Raw genomic sequence first — 22,771 nt, 5'->3', positions numbered from 1 at the left:
CGTCGTTGGAAGTGCTAGCCGGGCTAACACGGTTAACTTAAGTCTCCGCCCCTGCTTCTAAGCAGCGTCCGGCAGACCGCAGATTTAAAACTAAATATGGTGTGAGACGATAGTTGAAAGATGACGTCTGTAAACAGGAGATAGAGACAAATCATCCCACAGTTTGGTAACTGCATTAGTCGCCATGGAAACAATGTAGAAATACAGTGGCGTTCATGAGACATACAGCAGGATTTAGTTTATTGGACGTCCATTATAGGAGAGATTAAAAGGTGAAGTTTATAGAAGCATGTAGATGTGAGCAATGTCTTCAGTGTCATTTTCGTGTTTTTCTGATGAGTGTTTCGGTCTCAATATTGTATCTAACATTGTATGGTGATCAAGACTTTGGTCTTCAGATTGATAGTCAAGATATTGTCTTGGGTGCCTAATATTTACCGTAGTTCGAACGTAATATAGCTATGTTTGTTTATAGAGTAGGTGGTGCTAATTTCTTTTCGACTAGGAACACGTCGAGTTTTACAATAGCTTCACATGTGCTGTATTGTAAAGCTTCAAATTATCTCGGGTTTCAGTTAGAAAACATCGCGCTGTTCCGCTGGGCGCCAGTCACATTGATGAGTGGCTACTAGTGTCAGCCTACAGCGACTGCTGTGTCACGTCCCGTTTTCAGCCTGACACACACAGTGCAACTTTTAATTTTTAAGCTAAACGACTGTCATTCAGTAATTACGACACAGAACAAAGACACATGTAACCTGTCTGCATCGTCGTGTGCTTCTGTTCTTCAGCGTAATTTATTTCAGAAAACAAATTAACTGATATAGATTCAATCTAAATTCTGTATAAGAAGTATATGACATAAAAAATATATCTTAGAAGAATTAAATAGAGCATAGCATATTTATTGAAATAATTTTTGGTATGGCGAATATTTAACGAAATACGAGGGTCGCTCATTAAGTAATGCCCCACATTTTTTTCCTCAGAACATATTTATTCAAGATGGCTCAAATTTAGTGACAATATAAATCAATGTTTCCTTTACACATACTATTTTTCCACATAGTCCCCATCAACTTGTACGGTTTTACGCCAGCGTGGAACAAGTGCATGCATGCCTTGCCGGTACCAGCTCTTGTCCTGTGCACGTAGCCATGTCCTCACTGCTTGAATAACGCTCTCGTCATCTTCAAACCTTGTTCCGCGGATAGCATCTTTAAGTGGCCCAAAGAGATGGAGTCGGAGGGTGGATGGGGCAGCACCGTTCAACCAAATTTGGTGATTTCTTCCCGGGTTCTCGGACTTGTGTGAGGGCGTGCATTGTCATGCAGGAGCAAAATTTCTGCTGGATGCTTGTGAGGCCGAACTCGTCGGAAACGCTTCTTGAGGGTTTCCAGGGTCATAATGTACGCGTCTGAATTGATGGTCGCACCTCTTGGCATCACATCCACAAGAATGACCCCATCACTGTCCCAAAAGACAGTCATCATGACTTTTCCGGCGGAGGGAGTTGACTTGAATTTCTTCTTTCTCGGTGATAGAGGATGATGCCACTCCATTGACTGCCTTTTTGTCTCCGGCTCAAAGTGGTGTATCCAGGTTTCGTCACCTGTAATGATCCGGGACAGAAAGATCTCTCCCTCAGCATCAAAACGCTCCAACAATTCAGAAGAAATCGTTTTCCTTTGAATCCTTGTGGTCTGCTGTGAGACTTCGTGGAACCCATCTTGCGCACACCTTCGAATATGCAAGAGCCCGGATAATTGCAATCACACTTCCATTGCTGACTGAAAGCTGTTGGGCCAATTGTCGAGTTGTGATGCGCCGATCCTCACGAATAATGGCATCCGCGCGGTTCAACATGTCTGGAGTGGTGGCTGTGGCAGGACGCCCAGAGCGCGGCAGATCACGGAGCTCGGTTTCTTCACTTCCTGAAGCTTTAACTCTCTTAGCCCAGCGACCAACGGTGCTCCTATCGACTGCACAGCTTCCATACACAGCACACAAACGTTTATGAATGTTCACCACCGTTTCTTTTTCAGCAACAAAGAATTCAATTACAGCTCGTTGTTTGTAACGAGAGTCGTTCACAGACGCCATTTTAACAGTTCACTACAGCTCCGCTATCGGTTGGAATCATTTGAAACTCCGTACACGAACGCGGGAAACATTAAATCTCAAGCATGTAAAAGTGCACTTTTCTATCTTCATTATTGGCTGAGAAAAAAAATGTGGGGCATTACTTAATGAGCGACCCTCGTACAATGAAACAATCATTTGTTGAGCTATTGAACAAAGAAAACATGGCAGGGAGGGTTTGTAGAGGTCACTTGTAAGTTCCTCGCAAACGAGTGCGTGCGCGTAACGTGTGCTTATCGACCCGACCTTAGAAACTGGCTGCACTCGTATTGAAATGTTCACAAACTCTGTTGGGGGAGTCCCCTAATCTACTACTGCGGACATTCCCATGCATCAGTTCGCGTGACATCAGACACTTATTTGAATTTGGTATTTGGCTGAAAATGAGGACGAAGGGAACAAGAAATCGAAGTCCAGTTCGAACCGCAGATCTGTAACCCTGCTTCGTAGGAGATAAGTTCACCCATCCCCTAGTAACATACGACGAATTTCAGTCTGTCACTGCATGCTGCAGTCGTTGCAATTGTGAACGTAGTTTTTGCAATGTTTTCAACACTGGTAAGGCTAAAGTCTTCGGTTCTTCCGTCGGATTTCGTCCGATGTATGTGGGCCAATGTAGGTTCTACATAAATGCATCTTCATTACATACCATGGACCTATACGAAAGTTAGATGACAAAAGAATATGGAATAAATCATAATAATACAATAAATGTTACACATATTACAGGTACAATTTATACTATTATAATGATTTCATATTATATAAGAGGGTTCATATAATTAGTGATATGTTGCATAAAGTAGATAAATTGTATAACCCATTTATGTACTATGAAGACAAGAAAACCTTAATAAACATCATGACTCATTTTAAACATTAATAATTCGTAAACTCAATAAAAGAAGTGTGTAATTAAATATATCCTTAATACTACTTTAAAAATCTGAACTCCAGTTGCGTTTATATTACTAGATGGTGTAAGCTATTTTAATTTACTCATTCGAATACCAATGGTGGTTTCGTGAAGCGTACGAATGTACAGATCCAAAGTATAATTAAACATCTTCAATGTGATATCTATAACGTAAGTACTAATATCAGGAAAATTAAGAACCATTATAAGTTGCATCGCTGAAGCTATATGAATTTTGGGAGCTTCAGCTGTATAAAAGGGACAGATTCTTCTAAATAAATTGGACGGCTAAATTACGCATATTATCGTTTTCTTGCTATATCTACCACCTCAGACCTATCTTAAATTTTGACTGCGTATTGGTGTCTTTATTTCAATGCGCGTTATGCATTTGGATGTCTTGCATTATTCCACTGCATGTTCCAGCGCTGTTTCAGTAGAAACAGTTGTCTTTTATAAACGTCAGATAATATGCAGTAATATAGATAGATTATCGGAAACCTAACCACACTGAATCCATTACAACCCTGCTGTCATTAAAACTGTGTAATTTAAAACTATAGAAACAAAAGAATTTGTTTGTCCGTAATTAAGCTCTACCGGATGTTGACCATACGCGGCTACTTTTGTAACTGAGAGTTCACCGTTCATAATGGCCGTATAATGTCATCGACATCATTAGCTTTGCAGCAAGATAATTCATCGTTAGGGGAAACAATCGTTCATACAATTAATGGGTGCAATTAGTACCTTTGCATTACCCAAGCTCCCAATATAACTGTGCATCTGTACGTCATTTAAATCATCCAGTTGATCGTAAAAATTATGATGTCGCATTGAATCATTTGTATGCAGTCTGAAAATAAACCACATATATTGATTGATCGTATACCCTGCCCAGTGTAGCCATTAATTAGTCACTCTGGGCATACAAGACTGTTGTATAGGCCTATTATATTCCAATCATTTTATTTCTAAAGTATGGTACATTTGCAGGGTAGACGAGAAAATGTATCACTAGCAATTACCGAATGACGAATTTTGAAGGTACGAGGTTAGACAGAATTCTATTACTACACGAAGGATAGCGAAATATGATACTGCCCGTTGAATAGGTAACTACAAACGGCATTACATCTCGTTATCCTTAGTGTAGTAAAATAATTCCCTTGACTTCTTATTCGTCCTTTCTGTGTTGTAGAGCATTACTAAAATGAGCTCTGTTTGAAGTGTCTAACGCGTTTTAGACTGTCTAGTGGCTAGTGGAGCGAAAAGTGATTCGTACTTGGGTCGAGAGTCACTCGCAAAGGAAAACTACATTCACAAGGAAATTAAAAACAGATACATTTTTTCCGTCTGGTCTCATATGTAAACGAGTGAACTATATATTTTTCGGATTAAGGAATATTCATTCAGAATTCCGAAAATGAACTGGGAACTTGTTCTGCAGCAAAGAATAGACTGTAAATGCGGCGATTCTACTTGAAATCACGTTCTTCGATTCGTAAATTGATCGAAGTCACATAGGCCTGTCAAAACTCTAAAGGATTAAAATAATCAAAAATTTTAACTTATTTTGAGGGAAATGGAATTTTATATCTCACGTCAAGAAAACTGCATAGATTTTAGGGTTTCATAACGTGATGTAGAGGAGAATGTTTGAACAGAATAACAGGAAGCTGGAGAAAAGTACGTAATCGGAAGTCATAATTTGTAGTCTTCGCCCAATACCACGAATCACGGTCGATATGGGTGGATAGATCATATAGGCCAAAAATACGAATGGGAAGTACCACTTGGGTGAACCTCGGCATAGACGGATAGATAATATTAAAATATGCAAGATTTGAGGTTTTCACAGCGGTGAGTATGAAGACTTCTGTCTTCTGGGTTGTTGCGCTGTGTAGTCTGGTAGATGTTTATCAACGTTTCAAAGGTGGTACTGCAATTCATCGCCCTGATGATACAGGCAGAAAGGACCTCTGAAACGTTGGTAAACTTCTACCAGACTACACGGCCCAACAACCCAGAAGACAGTCATTTAAAGATTCTTCATTTCCCGGTAAGCCTACCACACACGCATCAGAAGATGCCACGTTGTTGTTTTCCATTTTCCTAAAAATATAATAAAAGTAGGCCTACCCAGTTAGTACCTTTAATTAGGCCGCGACTGCGTCCTTCTATATCCTTCCCAAGTCATTTTTCTTTAGTCATATTTTAATTCGACACTACTGACAGCGTCGTTCAGTAAACCATTGGTAAATAAGTAAAACAGCAAAGTAACAATTTCTATGTATGATTTGAGGTTTTCACAGCCGTAAGTATGAAGATTTCTGTCTTCAGGGTCGTTGCGCGCTGTCTAGTATGGTAGATGTTTACCATTCATCGCCCTGATGACGGAGGCAGTATGACCTCTGAAACGTTGGCTAACATCGACCAGACTACACGGCGCAACAAACCAGAAGACAGAAATATTCGATATTAAAGTAGGTTGTGAACAGTATGTGAGAAAATAGTCTGGATTCTTCTTAGTATGGTCTGAGGTTCTCACTGCGCCGAATGTCGAAGATGTTTGTGTAGTCTGGTAGAGGCCTAATCGCCCTTATTATGGCGGCAGTATGCACCTCTGAAACGTCGGTCAACTTCTGGCAGACCACACGGCGCCACAACTCCGAAGATAGCTATCATCCTGATTCTTCTTGCTCAGGATATGAACCTCTAAACATTGTAATGACCCTTCGAGCTCCAAAAAGAGGGGTACGTTCGTTAAATGTGTGATTTACTTTTAGCGTCACAATGAGGCTTTCCTTTGTGTAGTTACTGGCATTACCTTGCCTCTACTCATGCGCTGTGAGGAATGCACTCGATCCTCTACGTTGTACGTCTGAAGTTCCACGAAATGACTGACAAACAGAACTGAAAATTGGTCTAGGGCCAACACATATTTTCCAAATGCGTTGTTTGCGGTTTTGGATACATACTGAGCTTGTTATTTTATTGCAGATACAAATTTGTATACTTTGAACAAACAGAACGCACTTTGTTAACATAGCTTCAGTACCGAACCCAGCGTATACGTGGCGCACCCATCGCCCGCGCTTGCATGTTCGGCCATATTATTGACGTGCATTGGTGGGTTGCGTGGGTAATGCCGATTGCTTTATCAACCTACGGTCGCATTCTGAAACCAAGTATCCATCTGGAAATAGCGAGGAGGCGGTGGCGGTAAAAGCCATTGTGGAAGGGGAGTAATGAGGGTGGCTCCAGGATACCATAACCTCACACCAAAGAGAACAGACTGAGACTCTTACACTAGAAATCGAGGAAACTGGAATGGAGTGGTGGCGGAAATGGCAAGAAAAAGAAAACGTTGACTAGGCTAAATGGAACGGGAAGATAGAAGAAATACCTTTAAGACTTCCTGCATAGCGACGGGATGAAGGGAATGCTGTCTCCATCCTTACTTTATTGAGCAAGGAGGTGGAGCGAAACGAGATAAATTTACATCCGAATTCAGTTAATACGCACAGATACACTCGCCATAATCTGTAGCGTCCCTCTACGTCCTAACGTATGGGACAGGCTCCTATAACTTTCACAACTGCATGTACATAGACTGCTACTGTACTTAGTGCTGGAAATAGATTTCCACGTTTGTTCTTATTAAATAACAAATACCAGTACTTAAGATTTATATATTTAAATATTTAGGGAGACATATTCAATTTCCTCGTACTTAAAACATAAGATATAAGGACTTGTGACAATTCGTAACGTACTGCTTTATATGGTGCCCTTTATGTAGCAAGGCGAACTAGGGTAATTGGTAAATGCATCCTTGGGTAAGCATTTAAATGTGCTTTCCATTAACGAATGACGTGTCTGCGGTGTCTGTAGTAATGCGAATAATTGAACTCTCACATGAAAATCCTGGCTAACAAGTGCAATACATTGAATTTGATAAAAATCTGTAAATGGGCTGAAAGGACATACGTAAGATTTAATTTAGTTCCATGAGAGTAACAACGCTCACAGCTACGAGTAAGTGGCCTCATCGGTGTGTTTTGGCAGCAGATGGAAAATCAGGTTGCTACGTTTATTTACCTATGTTTTCAAAATCTACTGTATCGATTCCTAGCTGACTTCAAGGGCCAGAGCACGAAATTTTTTTATGTGTCTTGTGAACTTTGACACAATAGAAATTACGTGGGTTGCTACACAGAGATTTCTTGAGACATATTTTCTGTTTAACAACACTTTGTCAGCTGGTTACTTTGTGTCGGTAGACATGGTTGTAGATTAATTAAACGATGTGGAAGGAAGCTTCTTTTAACAGTTTTTATGCTACTCAACAGATGTCTCGCTTCAAAGAACGGCCCTTCTAGTTTGGCTTTGTTTAGTTTTGACAGTACGGTAAAAAGCGACCGGTTAAGTGATGACACTACACACCTCAAGTAGACGTAATGAGAAAACAGTCATGTGACGAGATCCAGCAAGAAGACGGATATGTTTGATAAAGAAAATTATATAATTGAATGACTCGGTGCTTAATTTTTATTGCAGATCTCCTTTGTGGATAATTATAATTTTGCCACCACGTTAAGACATTACTTTCTGTACCGTAAGTATATATGCTTCATCATACGGGAGTAGGTAGGATAGGGCCAACAGGGAATACATACAAAATTTTGGTGCGGAAAACTCTTTAAAATGTTCATTTTACACCTTGAATATGGTAGGGTAACACGGAAACAAGTATTAGAGAAATAAGCTCATTGAATAGAAGGTGTGGGATCTGGCTCGTTATACAGCGGTTTGATCATGTTCACCAAGATATTTATGTTTATTTCATAGAAATGTATACGAAACATGTTTAACTTATAGGACTGTACTTCCATATTTGCTCAGTTATTTAGTTGACTGTACGGCAACTTTCTACGAGTAGACTCAATATAAATAGACCTACTATATAGTAATGTACGAGGTGCGATCGGAAAGTTTCAAGACTGTGTCAATAGAGGGCGAACCGGATGTAGTACGAGCTTCTGCCTTTAGGGGGTGCGGCCTACATTCATAGTGAATCAGTGTGCCAGCCGGCATCATCGAATTAGCATTTGTTTCTTAGTTACGGGCGTTTTGGTAGTGCATTACACCGACCTTCCTGCGATTTCGGAATGGCGTGTGCATAAAATTTTGCCAAAGACTCGCCAAAACGGCTATGGAAACCTATGAAATGCTAAAGCAAGCATTTGGGGAGTCCGCAATGGGTCGTGCACAAACTTTTGTGTGGCATTCACGTTTTAAAAATGGCCGAACCTCTGTCGATGATGACGAGCGTTCTGGACGACCATCTTCGAGCACAACGCCCGAAAATGTTACGAAGATTCGGCAGGCCATTCACGAAGATCGACGTCGTACCATCAACGACTTGTGCGACATTGTTGGGATAGGCTATGGGACCTGTCAGCTGATTCTAAAGGAAGAACTCCACATGCGACGCATCCTGTCTGAGGACCAGAAGCAGAATCGACTTCTCGTTTGTGAGGAGCTCAAAGATCTTGCAAGAACCGACCCCAACTTCCTTTCTAAGCTCCGTGTGACTTCTTCATCTTCCCAAAGATGGAAATTTAGCTAAAGGGAAGGAGATTTGAGACGATAGAAGAGATTCAGGCAGAATCGCAGATGGTGCTTGACAGTCTGACAAAGAAAGATTTCCAGGGATGCTTCCAGGCTTGGCAGCGGCGCTGGGATCGTTGTGTTCACTCCCAGGGGAACTACTTCGAGGGTGATGGATGAATTTAATACCTGAGATAAGTGTACGGGTTTTTATACGCGCAGTCTGGAAACCTTTCGATCGCACCTCGTATAACAATATAATCAATAATATGCGTGACGTGTGTCTTGAATTTCATGTTTTAAGTCACTATGTAATCATACATAAAATCAGGGATTTTAAAATTAGATAAATGTCGTTGTGGGTGTTAAAACTGTCCCCTGACGCCAGCGGTATAACGAGGGTCTACCATAATAATTGATCATGTTTGGAGAGTATTATTTGTACTGTACAATATATTTTCTTTTCTAGAAAAACCTGCTTGTATTTTAGTAGTCTTTGATTAGAAAACGTTGCTGAGTCACTGGTCTGCGAACTCGCATATCGTTTCCCTTTTCGTTAAAGCTATGAATTGCCTGCAATGTAGCAGGTGAAGCGGAAGGCAAACTATAGAATGGAGAGTCCTCCAAGGAATGTAGGGCACTGAAAGAGAAAAGAGGTGTTCCTAGGAGTCGTCGTGCCACGGAGGTTTTGGCACCATCGATTTTACAATTACGCATTCTGCCTGTAGATAAAGCTAGACGCGTTCTGATCCAGAACAGTAATAACTTCTAACAGAATATATAGGCTAATACTGCAGCTATTGTATCGCTTTCATCTGTTTTGTAAGAAAACAGTTCGAGACTGAGGGTGTGTCAAAACAAAGCGCTAGGGACAAAATTTGATAACGTAGTGGGAGAATGAAAACAATTGTATGATGAGTAGCTTCATATTGTGTCTCTCTGTCTCATACTGGTGGTTAAAATAAGGATAGTTGTATTAGAAGGCACCGGGTGTGTGTGGGGAATATAGGAAATTCATATAAAATTTAGTTTGGAAAACCTCAAAAGATGAGACCAAATTTGAGAAATAATCTCTAGATATTGTCCAGCGACGAGATTTTTTGAAAACTAAGATAAAGGTTTGGGTTCCATAAAGTCGTAAATGTTCGTGTACAGGTGAATGTAATTGCAGATTTAACAGTAAACTGCCCTTTACTATGGGGAACCACATAGCCATCTTTTTATAACAACTGACTAGGTCACGGATAGGTTCTGAAACCAATATTAGTGACTACTGCCTGTTCCATCGAACTTAAATTAGGTTTATGTCTCGAGTGCAGCTTATTCCGAGATCAATAAAAGAGAAATTGGATTTATCATCAAATTACATTCCCCTGTCTGTCTGTGGAGTGCATAGAATCGTGAAATCTTGTTTTGAGCTTTGGTAAAAAATTCCACATTCCTAGCAGCAGAATATTTAGAGGCTCTCACTATTCCTAAATATTGCAGTATATCGTGTGAACTCGGTAATGTACAGTACGAGGTGCTACCCAAAAGTTCAGGTAATTTGCCCGTTCAAAAAATTGCTTATCATAACTCCTAGTTTCCACCGTCTCCTTCGAATTAGTCCCCTTGGGCATGGGTACAGCGATCCCAGCGTTTTTTCCATGATTCCATGCATCCCTGGTAGTCTTCAAGTGCGAGTGTTTTAAGCACCTTTTGCGATTTTGCCTGGATCTCCTCAATTGTGTCAAAACGACGGCCTTTCAATCGAAATTTTATTTTTGGGGACAGGAAACAGTCGCAGGGGGCGAGGTCAGGCGAATAGGGTGTGTGGGGAATCACTGTCGTGCTTTTGGAAGCCAAAAACTGCCGAACAACGAGCGACGTGTGGGCGGGCGCGTTGTCGTTGTGGAGAACCCAGCTGTTGTTCTCTCACTTTTCTGGTCACTCTCCCGTAGCCGCTTCAAAACTTCACAAAACGTCATGGATTGTTCGTCTACGATCTGCAACCACAGCCTCTCGCACTTTCACGATGTTTTCCGGTGTTGTGCTTGTCGATGGTCGTCCTGAACGCTCATCGTCGTCGATAGACGTTCGGTCATCCTTAAAGCGTTTGTAGCACAAAAAGTTTTACTTTGACTCATAGCATTCTCACCAAATGCTTCCACAAGCATCGGTGGGTTTCTACACCAGTTTTTTAAGCGTAAAGCAAAATTTTAAACAGATTCTTTGCTCCTTAAAATCTGCCATTTAAAAAATCGCCGAACAACTACAACACAACGTTACAAAACGCACGAGACTCAAGAACGCGGCCTCTCGCCTTCACGGCTGTTGGCACCCTAATTCACGAAGGGTACTGCTCGCCCTATCTAGCGGCGGTAGGCCATTCCACAACCGGTTCACGCGTGGAATTCAAATTCCCCGAACTTTTGGGTAGCACCTCGTACACTATCTCATCGCTTTATGAAAGGAACGTGAATCTTCAAAGTTCAGACTAAAATTCCTTACAAACAAATTAATTTTCAATTAATTTATATACAGTAATTTGAGGTGTGGTGACACGATCAGGTACATAGGCCTACGTAACAGCAACGGAAGTAACATTTGCAGTACACATCCTGCATTTATTTATTTTAATGAATTTTAATTTTCGCATGGGACATGCATGTGTCGAGGTTTCAAAATTAGTTCTGAAATGGTACAGGCAGACGGCCTAATCCAGTGTATCTGAAGTGGAATGAACTGTAATTAATTTAAATTTAATAGGATACAAATAATGGAAATAAAAATATATTTTAAGGAATAAAATGTTGTACGAATTGTTAGCATTCGATATCAAGGATGATTCACTTATTGGTAAAGTTTGTGGCTCAACACGGTAATTAAACTTCTGGTTGCTTAGAAGCAAGGAATATCTTGATCATCTAGCACCTATAAGGTTGGTTATATAAGAAATTTGCAATGTGACATTGCGTATCGCATTAAACTCTGTTTAACATGAGAAAAATGTCCTACAAGAAACCTTCCCATAGGCTGCTATTGAAAGTACTACACTGCTCTGAGAAATGGGTAAATGGGTTTAGCGCTTGTGGGTTGGTAGTGTTCTACACTAATTGCATATTGAACGCGATTAGGAGCCATTCTCACGCAAGCTGTCGAAATGATGTAATTGTGTGCACACATTCAAGTGTCGGTCGGTTTTATGTGATATTCATGACAATATAACGGAACTAACATGAAGATTAATTATGAAGGAATTTTTTTTCTCGACATATCCATCGTCTAGGATTAAATAAAATCAACGAAGTTTAATTATGGTTAAACGAGGGAGGACCGGAGAGGAGGGTTTCTTACGTAAACGGAATTTCAAATTCCTTACTGATTTATCAATTTCTGTCAATACCTACATATACACAAACACTTATCATTTAGTACTGTATAAAATCTCAGTTGAAAGAACCTACGTAAATAGCCTTACAGTAATTAATCCGTGATATTGTTACACCCGCTATGTAACATAAAAATATCTGCGTGTTTCCTGCATCCACGTCTGTGTTGTAATCGTTAGGAGACAATCTGCTTCAAATGTAACAGCCAATGTCCTTCATGCTTCACTGAACGAGCGCGCAATTCGTGAGATGCGGAAAAATTGAAATTATGTTTTGACGGTGGCGATTCTGGTAGCAAAAGATGCGCCTATGGTGGAGTCTGGCGGAGTCTGCGCTTGCGGGAATCTGGAGTCTGGTGGTCGATTATTATTGGTGCGTTTAACTGAAATCTGGCTTTAGTCGTCTTGAGGATGTTTTTATAATTAATTTTGATAAGAATTTTTTTCAACGTTTATACTTTCAGTACTTTTGGCAAAGGTGGGCCATGCTACGCTAGCATCAGTTCTAATGCATAAAGCTATCCATCTGTTATTTACAAGACATGCAACCATGCAGCGACACAGTGGTAGACTAATAGGTTTAAGAAATAAATGTGATAACGCATTGTTTAGCTTTCAGGTCCCAATTTTATGATAATTAGGTGTTTGATTGCAGTTCGTTTAGACTATATACTTATTATGCAACGTAAATTGTTAGAGTGCCATGTTTGCCCATTAAGTATGTATATATAATATTAATCTAATTGTAAACAAAACACTGGCGAAAAACGGGCAGGCCTTGCTTTACCAAGTCATGACTAAAATAATTTTAAAGGACTGTACAATTCCGTCAGAGAATATATAACAGCATTGTATGAGATTTAATTTTCTCGAGACAATGAAAATGTCGATAGCGGTCTTCTGGGTTGTGACGCCGTACAGATTTACTGTTGAGCTGTCAGCTGTGTCAGTAGCCTTTACAACTATCAGCACCATCGGTGTTCGCAGTCCCGTATATGTCAGTGACAGTTTTGACACCATTGCTCTTCTGTTTCAGATGTGGAGATTAGATCCCCGCGGTTCACAGGCCAGGGTTGGCTCGCGTTCCCCGCGCTGCGCGCTGCATATAAACACGTGCAGTTGGAACTGGAGTTCCGCCCAGAGGCGTGGGATGGAATTTTATTTCTGACGGGAGAGCGCGACGACATGGCTGGGGACTTCATGGCCCTGCTCCTGCATCAGGGATTCGTCGAGTTTAGGTAGGCCACGTATTTCGTAACTGATGATGCTATGATCGATAAAACTTCCTCAGAACCATGTTTAGTATTTTTTTTCCCATCGTCTATGGTCAAGCTTGACTGTCGTGACCACTTTTGGGGTTCTCTTGCGAAAGTACCACGGTGGGTTCGCACTTACTTCCGTGGCCAGTCTTTATCTACCAGACTGGAAGAGAAAGGACGCGGACAAACATCCATGCCTTCAGTGGGACTCGAACCCACGGTCGCAGCGGCCAGGCGCACGAGGACCATGCCTCAGACCGCGTGGCCACTGCGCCGGCTATTATATTATAACTTGATATTATGTACTCTGTTGTCCTTGACAGTTGTGGTTACTTGTGGCTTTTTAACCATGTAAATTGTACTCGTAAATTGATATGAAAAGGTTTTCGTGGTAGATGCCATTATACGGGTTGATGGAAAAGTCTGAAACATATAATAAGGTTGTCATTGAATGTAATTCTATTGGTTACTAAACACGCAGTTTCACTGTGACTTTTGAGATGATATGAAATTCGCGCACAAGCTCCCCACAGTATGTTTACTTTTTTTAAAAAAATAAGTAGAAAATGTTACAGGACATATGTCCTGAGACGCTTAGATTTCGAGATAAACCGTCACCGTCAAATGGGGTAACACACTTCTCAGCAGTCATTTATCACGACGATACATAAAGCGAGTTGTTAGGTGTTCTCAAGACAGAGTGCTCTCCTGGGCTCAGTTGCGACCGAATGACCATGAAATACACGCATGACGAATACTGCAAGATGCTCATAAACCTCGGTGCCTGCAATAGTTGAGTTGGTACTGCTTCGCGGAATTACGCATTGAGTTATTCTGGTCGAAGTCGTCCAGACACTAATGTGTTTTAACGACTGGAGCAGCGCGCATGTTTCCAGACGATCGTCCTATATGAATGCAATTTTACGAACGCCTACGCCATGGACACAATGACGCTGAGCTCTTTTTACGCATTCTGTGGACAGACAAAGTGTGGTTTACTTGTGAGGGTGTGTTCAACGTCCACAACAGTCACCTCTGAGCACGGAATGATCTTCATGCTCTTCGCGAACGTGGGTGTCAAGTTCGCCTCAGCTTCAGCTTCAGCGTTTGGCCTGGTATCGTCGGGTACATTGTCGTTAACATTTAAAATAACGTTGAATACTCGTACAATCAAAAACCAATAAATTACTGATTTTTTAGTAACTGAGTAGTTCTTTCAAGGAAGACTTTGTCCCCTAAAGTTACTTAGTCACAGCCTTCTTCTGTTGGTTAAACTAGGTAAATAAATATCTTAGTACTCAAATTAGTTGCTTAGCCAGTTCCCATATCCACTACTTTGTGCTTCGGATGTGGTTTTCTTATTATTGGAACAGTCTTTCCAGTGAATGTATCCAAATTTCGTATTCTATAAATCCTAATTTTTCGATTGCCCCGGAGTGTAATTAATATCCAGTCGATGATGTGATATATATATGTTAGTATGAATCTCAGTATGGGATAACATCAGTACGAAAGACAATCACCAATGACGCAATGTATGTGTGTGTATGTGATTAAACTGACGTCAGCTAGGTTATTGTGTTGCAGTTAGTGTTGTCAGCCCTGACCGTTGTTTTTCGTTGCATACTCAGCATTGCAGATGAAACTTTCTGATATCATTTGCAGTTTGCGAAGAAATTAACCCTTTGAAGTTGGCGCTTGTAAATATAACTTTTAAGAATTCAGTCCGTACCCCAGGCAAGATCACTTCATCATTACAAATATCAGTTGGCTGGCTAATGGTGTGTAAGGAAATTATCACTGTCTGCACTGAGAATCATACATGACCCATAAATACGAAATGCAGATTTACTTATTGTTAAAGCAGGTGGTTAGTTCCCACTAGACATCAAATTGTTAAGTGGGAAGAAATAAAAGTACATGAAGATGGCACTGTTCTGAGTTCGTACGCGGTATAGTCCAATAGAAGTTTACCGACGCTTCATACGCGCCGCCTTGAGAACGTAAAATCGCATAAAAGCATATCAGTATGAAGATCTGTTACATTTATTTTCTTCAGATGCGCTCTTTGCTGTTTTGGTGTTTATGTTACGCAGTGTAGATGCAAAGCTATTTTTGCTAGAGAAGTCGCTTAATACGAGGTGCGATCAGAAAGTTTTAAGACTGCGCCTATAAAAACCCGTACACTTATCTCAGGTATTAAATTCATCCATCACCCTCGAAGTAGTTCCCCTGGGAGTGAACACAACGATCCCAGCGCCGCTGCCAAGCCTGGAAGCATCCCTGGAAATCTTTCTTTGTCAGCCTGTCAAGCACCATCTGCGATTCTGCCTGAATTTCTTCTATCGTCTCAAATCTCCTTCCCTTTAGCTGAATTTTCATCTTTGGGAAGAGGAAGAAGTCACACGGAGCTAAATCCGGCGAATAAGGAGGGTGTGGGATGACGGCCATGGTGTTTGAGGCCAAAAACTGCCGAACTTTGAGGGCGGTGTGCGCTGGCGCGTTGTCATGATGCGTCGCATGTGGAGTTCTTCCTTTAGAATCAGCTGACAGATCCCATAGCCTATCCCAACAATGTCGCACAAGTCGTAGATGGTACGACGTCGATCTTCGTGAATGGCCTGCCGAATCTTCGTAACATTTTCGGGCGTTGTGCTCGAAGATGGTCTTGCAGAACGCTCGTCATCATCGACAGAGGTTCGGACATTTTTAAAACGTGAATGCCACACAAAAGTTTGTGCACGACCCATTGCGGACTCCCCAAATGCTTGCTTTAGCATTTCATAGGTTTCCGTAACCGTTTTGGCGAGTCTTTGGCAAAATTTGATGCACACGCCATTCCGAAATCGCAGCAGGGTCGGTGTAATGCCCGTAACTAAGAAACAAATGCTAATTCGATGATTCCGGCTGGCACACTGATTCACTATGAATGTAGGCCGCACTCCCTAAAGGCAGAAGCTCGTACTACATCCGGTTCGCCCTCTATTGACACAGTCTTGAAACTTTCTGATCGCACCTCGTATAATACAGACGGACACTGTTTAAAGTAATTAAATATTTTCAATTGTTTAATTAATTACACAACATTGAGTTATTGCACGAGACTTCCACTCTGTTACTCAATTGTCCGCATCTTTTCTCTTTGTCTTGTGCAGATTATATCTTTCGAAGATTCGATTCTCCATCCAAAGAGCCCTACCAAATACCAAAAACTATCTTTCTGTAATTAATTTTGAATCATAGTATACTGTAAGTCAGAATCTGTAATAAATGGGAGGTAGAAGAACAGCGATTATAAAATATACAACGGGACCTCAATTATGCGGTATAAATGGAAACGTGGCTCTCTCCCGTAACCGAAACTCACCTTTCTTGTATTTTCTTATGTGGTTATTGGGGTTCGTTTATCGCCTAAGCCCGTAGTCATTTGAAGAAGAAATGTGTACAGTGTAATTTAAAGAAGTGTTCTTTTTTACAAAATACCGTCTGGCAACATATATATTATGTGTACAACATATTAACATAGTATACAGGGTTATTCATAATTCCTTGACACATTACAAAATATCGCTAGACGTGAATGGTGCAATGGATGGTAACATAGGACATGCCGATAGAAAGAGAAACTATACAAATTTATTTTACAAATGCTCTATGTGTCCGCCCTTTGTGACGCGGCAGACGTCAAGCCGATAATCCATTTCCTCCCATACCCGCTGCAGCATGTCACGATCGATTTGTGAGATGACAGCGATGATTCGTCTTCGCGGCTCAGATGCCCCGTCTTGCTGATAAATGAAGTCATCGCTGTGATCATGAAGCTGCGACATTAGTCATTCCTGCATCATCTGAAGATAGGACGTGCCAGTGATGGTTGCCTCGGCGAAAAATGGTCCGTACACCTTCTCTTTGGATATGGCACAGAAAACGTTCAGTTTCGGTGACTCCCGAATGTGTTCAATTGTGGCATTTGGGTTTTCACTTCCCCATACCCACACATTGTGTCTGTTCACCTTCCCATAAACATGAAACGTAGCTTCGTCGCTGAAAATCAGTTATTCAGCGAAACCGTCTTCCTCCAAGTGCTGTTACAAACTTGGAGTGTTTCTCTTTTTATCGGCATGTCGTATGTTACCATCCTTTGCAACATTCAAGTTTGGCGATTTTTTGTAATGTGTCAGGGAAATATGAATAACCCTGTATATTTATAGTTATCTCTTTATTACGTCATAATTCTGCCGGCCGGCCGACACGGTTAACAGGATTTCGGTTTGTAGAGAGATGGCTGCCTCCTGGGATGTTGCATCGTCTACTCTCGTAGAAATTGACCGATGTTTTAAGGCGATCGCCCTGGTGATGGAGGCTCTAAACATCTCTGAAACATCTGACAGTTTCCACGAGACTACACGGCTAAACCTCCCAGGAGGATGTATCTTCACACTCTTCGCCATAAGGACCTGAAATCGCACCATTGATTAGTAGAGGTTTGGGACAAACTTTACTTTTTACTGTGTTATGTTATAACGAATGCTGACATTTTTTCATTGTGAATTGTTGTAGGCCTTTCAGTTGCTCCATCCGTTTCCTTGACAGTGTTTACATTCACTCCATTGTCATCGTGAATGTGGCTGGTACAGTGACGTTAGGTGAAGTGAGAAGAAATAAAACGTCTATAAATATATTGCCTTTGTACAAGTTCCTTTATTCTTCTGGGCGCCGGGTGATTGCGAGAGTGAAAGATGGGGAGAACATTGACCCAGGCCCCCCCCCCTGCTCCCCATTCATCTTCAGGTCAGTACCCGCAATCAGGATTTTAGCTGAAGTCGCTTGAGGTTCCGCTGTGTTCCTTTAGCCCCTCCCACCTCACATCCACCGGCCAAGGTAACCTTCTATTGAGTAATTACTCAGTTTTATCTACGAAGGGCGGATCGTACTAGGGCGAGCAAACTACGGCCTATGGCCACAAATTAATAGCATGATACGTTTTTTAGAGTAGTCTGAGTGCGTATGATTTCGGTATTCCTTGCTGCCTCCATCATCAGGTCGGTAAATTTGTAGCAGACTACACGGCGTAACAACCCAGAAGGCAGCCATTTTCAGACCCACCGCCGTGAAAATTGATGTGAATTTCGAATATATGTCCTGTTCTAGGAATGCCGGTTGCTCAAATCTAACTTGTAATATATCCTGAAGATCTTCGGCATGCACGATACTGTCCACTGTCGCGCTTAGCCGCCATTTTGTCTACGAACTTCGTAGATGAAGCAGAACGTTAATTCCCACAGAAATTTTAAGTCTTACCTAGTAACTATAATTACTTCCCAGTGCCCTCTGCAGAGGTATGATCCGGGATAGCTCAGTCAGTACAGTGACTACGGGCTAGACGAATGGGGTTCGATCCCCGACGGGGGCAGAGGAATTTTTCCTCTAGCCTCTGCGCCCAGACCGGTTCTGGAGCCCACCCAGCCTCATATCCAATGGGTACTGGGGTCTTTTCCCGGGGGTAAAGCGCGGCCGGGGCGTGATGCTGACCACTCACCCGCATCCAATGCCGAGGTAAAGAATGTGTAGGAGCTATACCTCCTCTCCCCCCCCCCCAAACGGGACTGCTTTATTTTACTTTTTACTATAGAGTTGCCGAATGACATTGCAAATAGATTTCAGGTTCTCACGGCGGCTCTGATGGAGCTGGTCATGGCAGGAAGCACCTCTGAAACGTCGATGAACTTGTACCAGACTACACGGTGCAACAATCTAGAAGACAGCCATCTTCGTTCTCGGCACCGTGAGAATTTGAAATATGATTTCTGCTGGTGTTGACTTTTCACAGCAAGTAAACGTCATACAGCTCTCCATATGTGCTACTGGGTCAAACGAACCGACTTTTGACAGTTATTTTGAGATGACAACTTTCAAGCTCTTCGCCGACAAGTAAAAATGTGAAAATGGCTTTCTTGTGGGATGCTGGCACCGTGTAGTCTGGTAGATATTGACCGCCCTCATGATGGAGAGAGTAAACACCTCTGAAACGTCTGCCAGTATCTACCAGACTACACAGCGCAACGTCCCAGAAGACAGTCATTTGCATACTCATTGCCGTGAGAACCTACAATATGACGAATAGGAATTAAATTACAAGTCACAGTTTTATGATGAATTTGCCAATTAACTAATTATCGTTACCAGTGAATGAGCACGTATAATTTGTTTACACTGAGACTAGACTGAGACACTAAAACTTCTTCTGCTTCCTTGAACATGCAATCAGATATTTTGAAGTCTCAGCGAGCTTCGTCAGGATCATTACGCGTTTGAACAAAGGGAAAGTTATAAAGTGTCTTGGATGGAGCGTAATATTAATTAAATACTGACACAATATTTTAGTACAGATAAATTAAGAAGTTTCGTTCTTTACCTAAAAACACTTTCTCAGCTTTCTAGACTAGATCGTGAACCGAATGGCAAGATGACTGAACACGAACAGAATGATGGCATTATCAGTGGATGCTATTTTGTGATGAAGTAGAGTAAACAAACTGGATTGTTGGATTTTTGGACTTTGTGCGTCATCTAATGTTGTAAAATGCACAGCGCTTCGAGGACTTGATCTGTCCTTGTCTTCAGGTGTAATGAAAATGAATGGCGCCTTCTACGCGAGGTCCGTTAAAATGAGCTAATCTCGATCACTGGACATCCTAGGTGAGAATTACGGCAAGTTTATAAGCACCCGATACCAGATTATGTCAACGGGATAATTCGGACCATTTCATACAACTGTTAAAATCAGTAAATCTTCAAGGTGTAGATACGCGCGTTAGCTTTGATGTGGTTAGTCTCTTCACTAACGCACCAGTGGACGAAGCCTTTACAGTCGTCACCGATATGCTTCACAACGATCACACATTGCCGGAATGGTTCGCCTTCCAGTTCGAAGCCGTAATGGAATTTTGTTTGAAAACCCTCTAGTTTCAGGCGAATAATAAGTTTTACCAACAACAACCATGGGTAGCTCTAGGGTTGCTAGCAACATCTTTATGGAGGATTCTGACAAATTGGCTATTGACACTGCCGAACTAGCCACATGGTCCAGGCATGTTACAAAAATTTTCAGCCATCTCAGTAGTCCAAGAACGTCCATCCAATTCACCATGGAAATATAATCAGTGTTCTTTCTCTCCTGGGTGTTCTGGTGATCACCAAGTTTCGACACAGTGTAAGCCAAAGTCTCCTATACAACCTAACCGTCCTGAACTTCCCGTCCTATATGGTGAAAACCATTTCATCATACCTTGATTGCCGAATGTTCCAAACGTCTTTTAGTCAACTACATCCACCTGCCGTGGCATGCGGGCTGGAGTTGCCCAGGGTGGACTCGTCTCCCCTGTGCTATTCAGTATGTATGTCAACGACGTACATTCACCCTCCCGCAACGTCGTGCCAGTGCAGTACGCGGATGACACGGCTCTGGTAGCCACGTCCCGTAGTCCATCGTTTCCCGTTGGTTATCTGAAGGCCTATCTCGATAGAATGGTGTTCTGGCAACGGACTTGGAGGATTGCTATCAACGTCTTAAAGATCACTGCTGTGTTCTTTGTTAAAACGCAGCCAAAAGCCAAGAAAAATGCAGTTTCTCGGACACCCAATACAGTCGCTCCAAACAGCGCGTTGTCTTGAGATGGCCCTTGAAACCAGGCATATCTGTTCGCCTCACGTCAGCCAGGTGGGAAAAAGGCAATCAACTATAGGGCGTGCTTGACTCCCTCGTGAACAGCAGAAACTGCCTGACCGTCAGAAACAGTGTGCTGCTCTACAAGAAGCCCATCCCTGTGATGGAAATCGCATGCCCGGTCTGGAGGTCAGCTGCGTGCAGCCACGTCCGGAATCTGCAATCGTTACGATCCAAGTGTGTTCGCGTTGCGACTAACGCGCCTTGGTACGTTAGTAACAGGTAAATTCACGAGGATTTGGGGATTGCAATCTTCCAACCACATCAGAGCACCGACAGAGTTTCGACTTGAAGCTAGCTTATGCTGGAAAACCCTTAGTTCGGCAACTTGGAATACACTTGAGCCGACCAAGGGCAGACTGAGGTCACTCACGAGCAACTATGGGGGCCTCATGTGCAACAGGCCAGCCGAGGCCAAGTAGGCGCAATGAGTTGTCTATTTTCTCGGTTGTCCTGACTGAGGTTTTCAGTGCTTTTCCTTAATTTTGAGGCAAATACCAGGATATAATTCAAAAGGAGCACGGCCCGCCCTCCCCAATCATGGAGGCCTTAAGCTTATGTGATTCCCCCTCCTAAGTCGCAGATGTCATTTGCCAAAGCGACCCCACAAGTCCTGGCTTCAAATCCCAGACAGCCATCCAACCAAACTCCTTTTCACAAAGGACAAGTTACCTGGTGGGATAATCACCCATCATTAGGTAGCCCCTAGTTTGAATAGTCAAGGCTTTCCACCACGACGAAATTCCCATTATTGTAAGCACAACCCCGTTCATTTTTAAGGCACTGTTTACCATTTCCAGCATTGCGCCTTGTACGCAGGAATGGTGTAATCTAGTAAGGGACTGTATTTCTTGCGCTTGCCCAGGACTTCGCCCTTATTTGGCTTTTTTGGTTAGTAGTTGGTTGGACCTAAGTTGTCCAGTCACTGAAATTGTCTCATTCAAACGGGTCTCACAAATTATGGGACCTTCCTCTTCACCACACCTGAGGACGGGCACAGATCAATTCCTCGAAACGTGTAATTTTATAACATCAGACGATGGATACGCCCAAAACCCAATAATCCTGGCTGTATCGTCTGGACCTTCAGAAAGATTTAACTACTTTTATACACGGAATTGCGAAAATGAATTCAGCTCCACGGATTATCCTTAAGTTGTATGTGACTTTATTTAGTTAGGTTAGGCAAGGTTAGTTTCTGTTTGGCAATGTTATTATTATTCTGAAATTTTCCAACTCCACGTAACATAAGTTTCATAGTCGTGCATCTGATTAAGAAATTTCCCGTCTTAAATTGAACCCGAATAATTATTGTCGTATTCACAAGAATCCGCCAGTGGACCGATCGACTGTAAAGCATTCTGCACCCTCACAGCCTGTTCACATAAGGTAAGTTTTCATATTATCCTTCCGCCTACGTCCTAGTGGCCCAGGGGCTCTTTCTTCTTCAGATTTTCCGACGAGTATTCGTTTGCAGTTCTCGTATCCCCATATATGATTCGACCATCTTACCCTCGATTTTATCGCCCTAATATTTACTGAATTTATAAAGATATTCATAAAATTCTCTTTGTCAAATTTTTGCTTTCGTATATTCTCTTCATGGTGAGAGACAAATTTTTACACCTGTACAAATAAAACATACGTTTTTTAAATTAAACTAGTCCTTAGAGGTTCCTGATATTCCAAATTCCAAAACCTCGTGTCCACTTTCCGTTGCTTGGAGTCGTTCCAAACAACTC

General features: G+C 41.9%; 1 protein-coding gene across 9 annotated transcripts in view; it reads left to right on the top strand.

Annotated features, from left to right (window-relative positions):
* SP2353 (EGF like, fibronectin type III and laminin G domains protein pikachurin) overlaps positions 1–22,771 on the top strand; it is a 515,929-nt gene that overhangs the window by 329,976 nt on the left and 163,182 nt on the right. For all 9 annotated transcript variants that reach the window (XM_087343562.1, XM_087343560.1, XM_087343561.1 and 6 more), the window contains one exon: positions 13,081–13,282. In XM_087343562.1, coding sequence (XP_087199688.1) covers positions 13,081–13,282 — 202 coding nt within the window. The remainder of the gene's footprint in view (positions 1–13,080; positions 13,283–22,771) is intronic.

Source organism: Zootermopsis nevadensis, unplaced genomic scaffold (genome assembly GCF_977971745.1).
Source record: "Zootermopsis nevadensis isolate Lab colony 2312 unplaced genomic scaffold, Znev_1.0 Znev_ptg000006l, whole genome shotgun sequence".
NCBI lineage: Eukaryota > Metazoa > Arthropoda > Insecta > Blattodea > Termopsidae > Zootermopsis > Zootermopsis nevadensis.
This window is presented reverse-complemented; position numbering and strand designations above follow the sequence as displayed.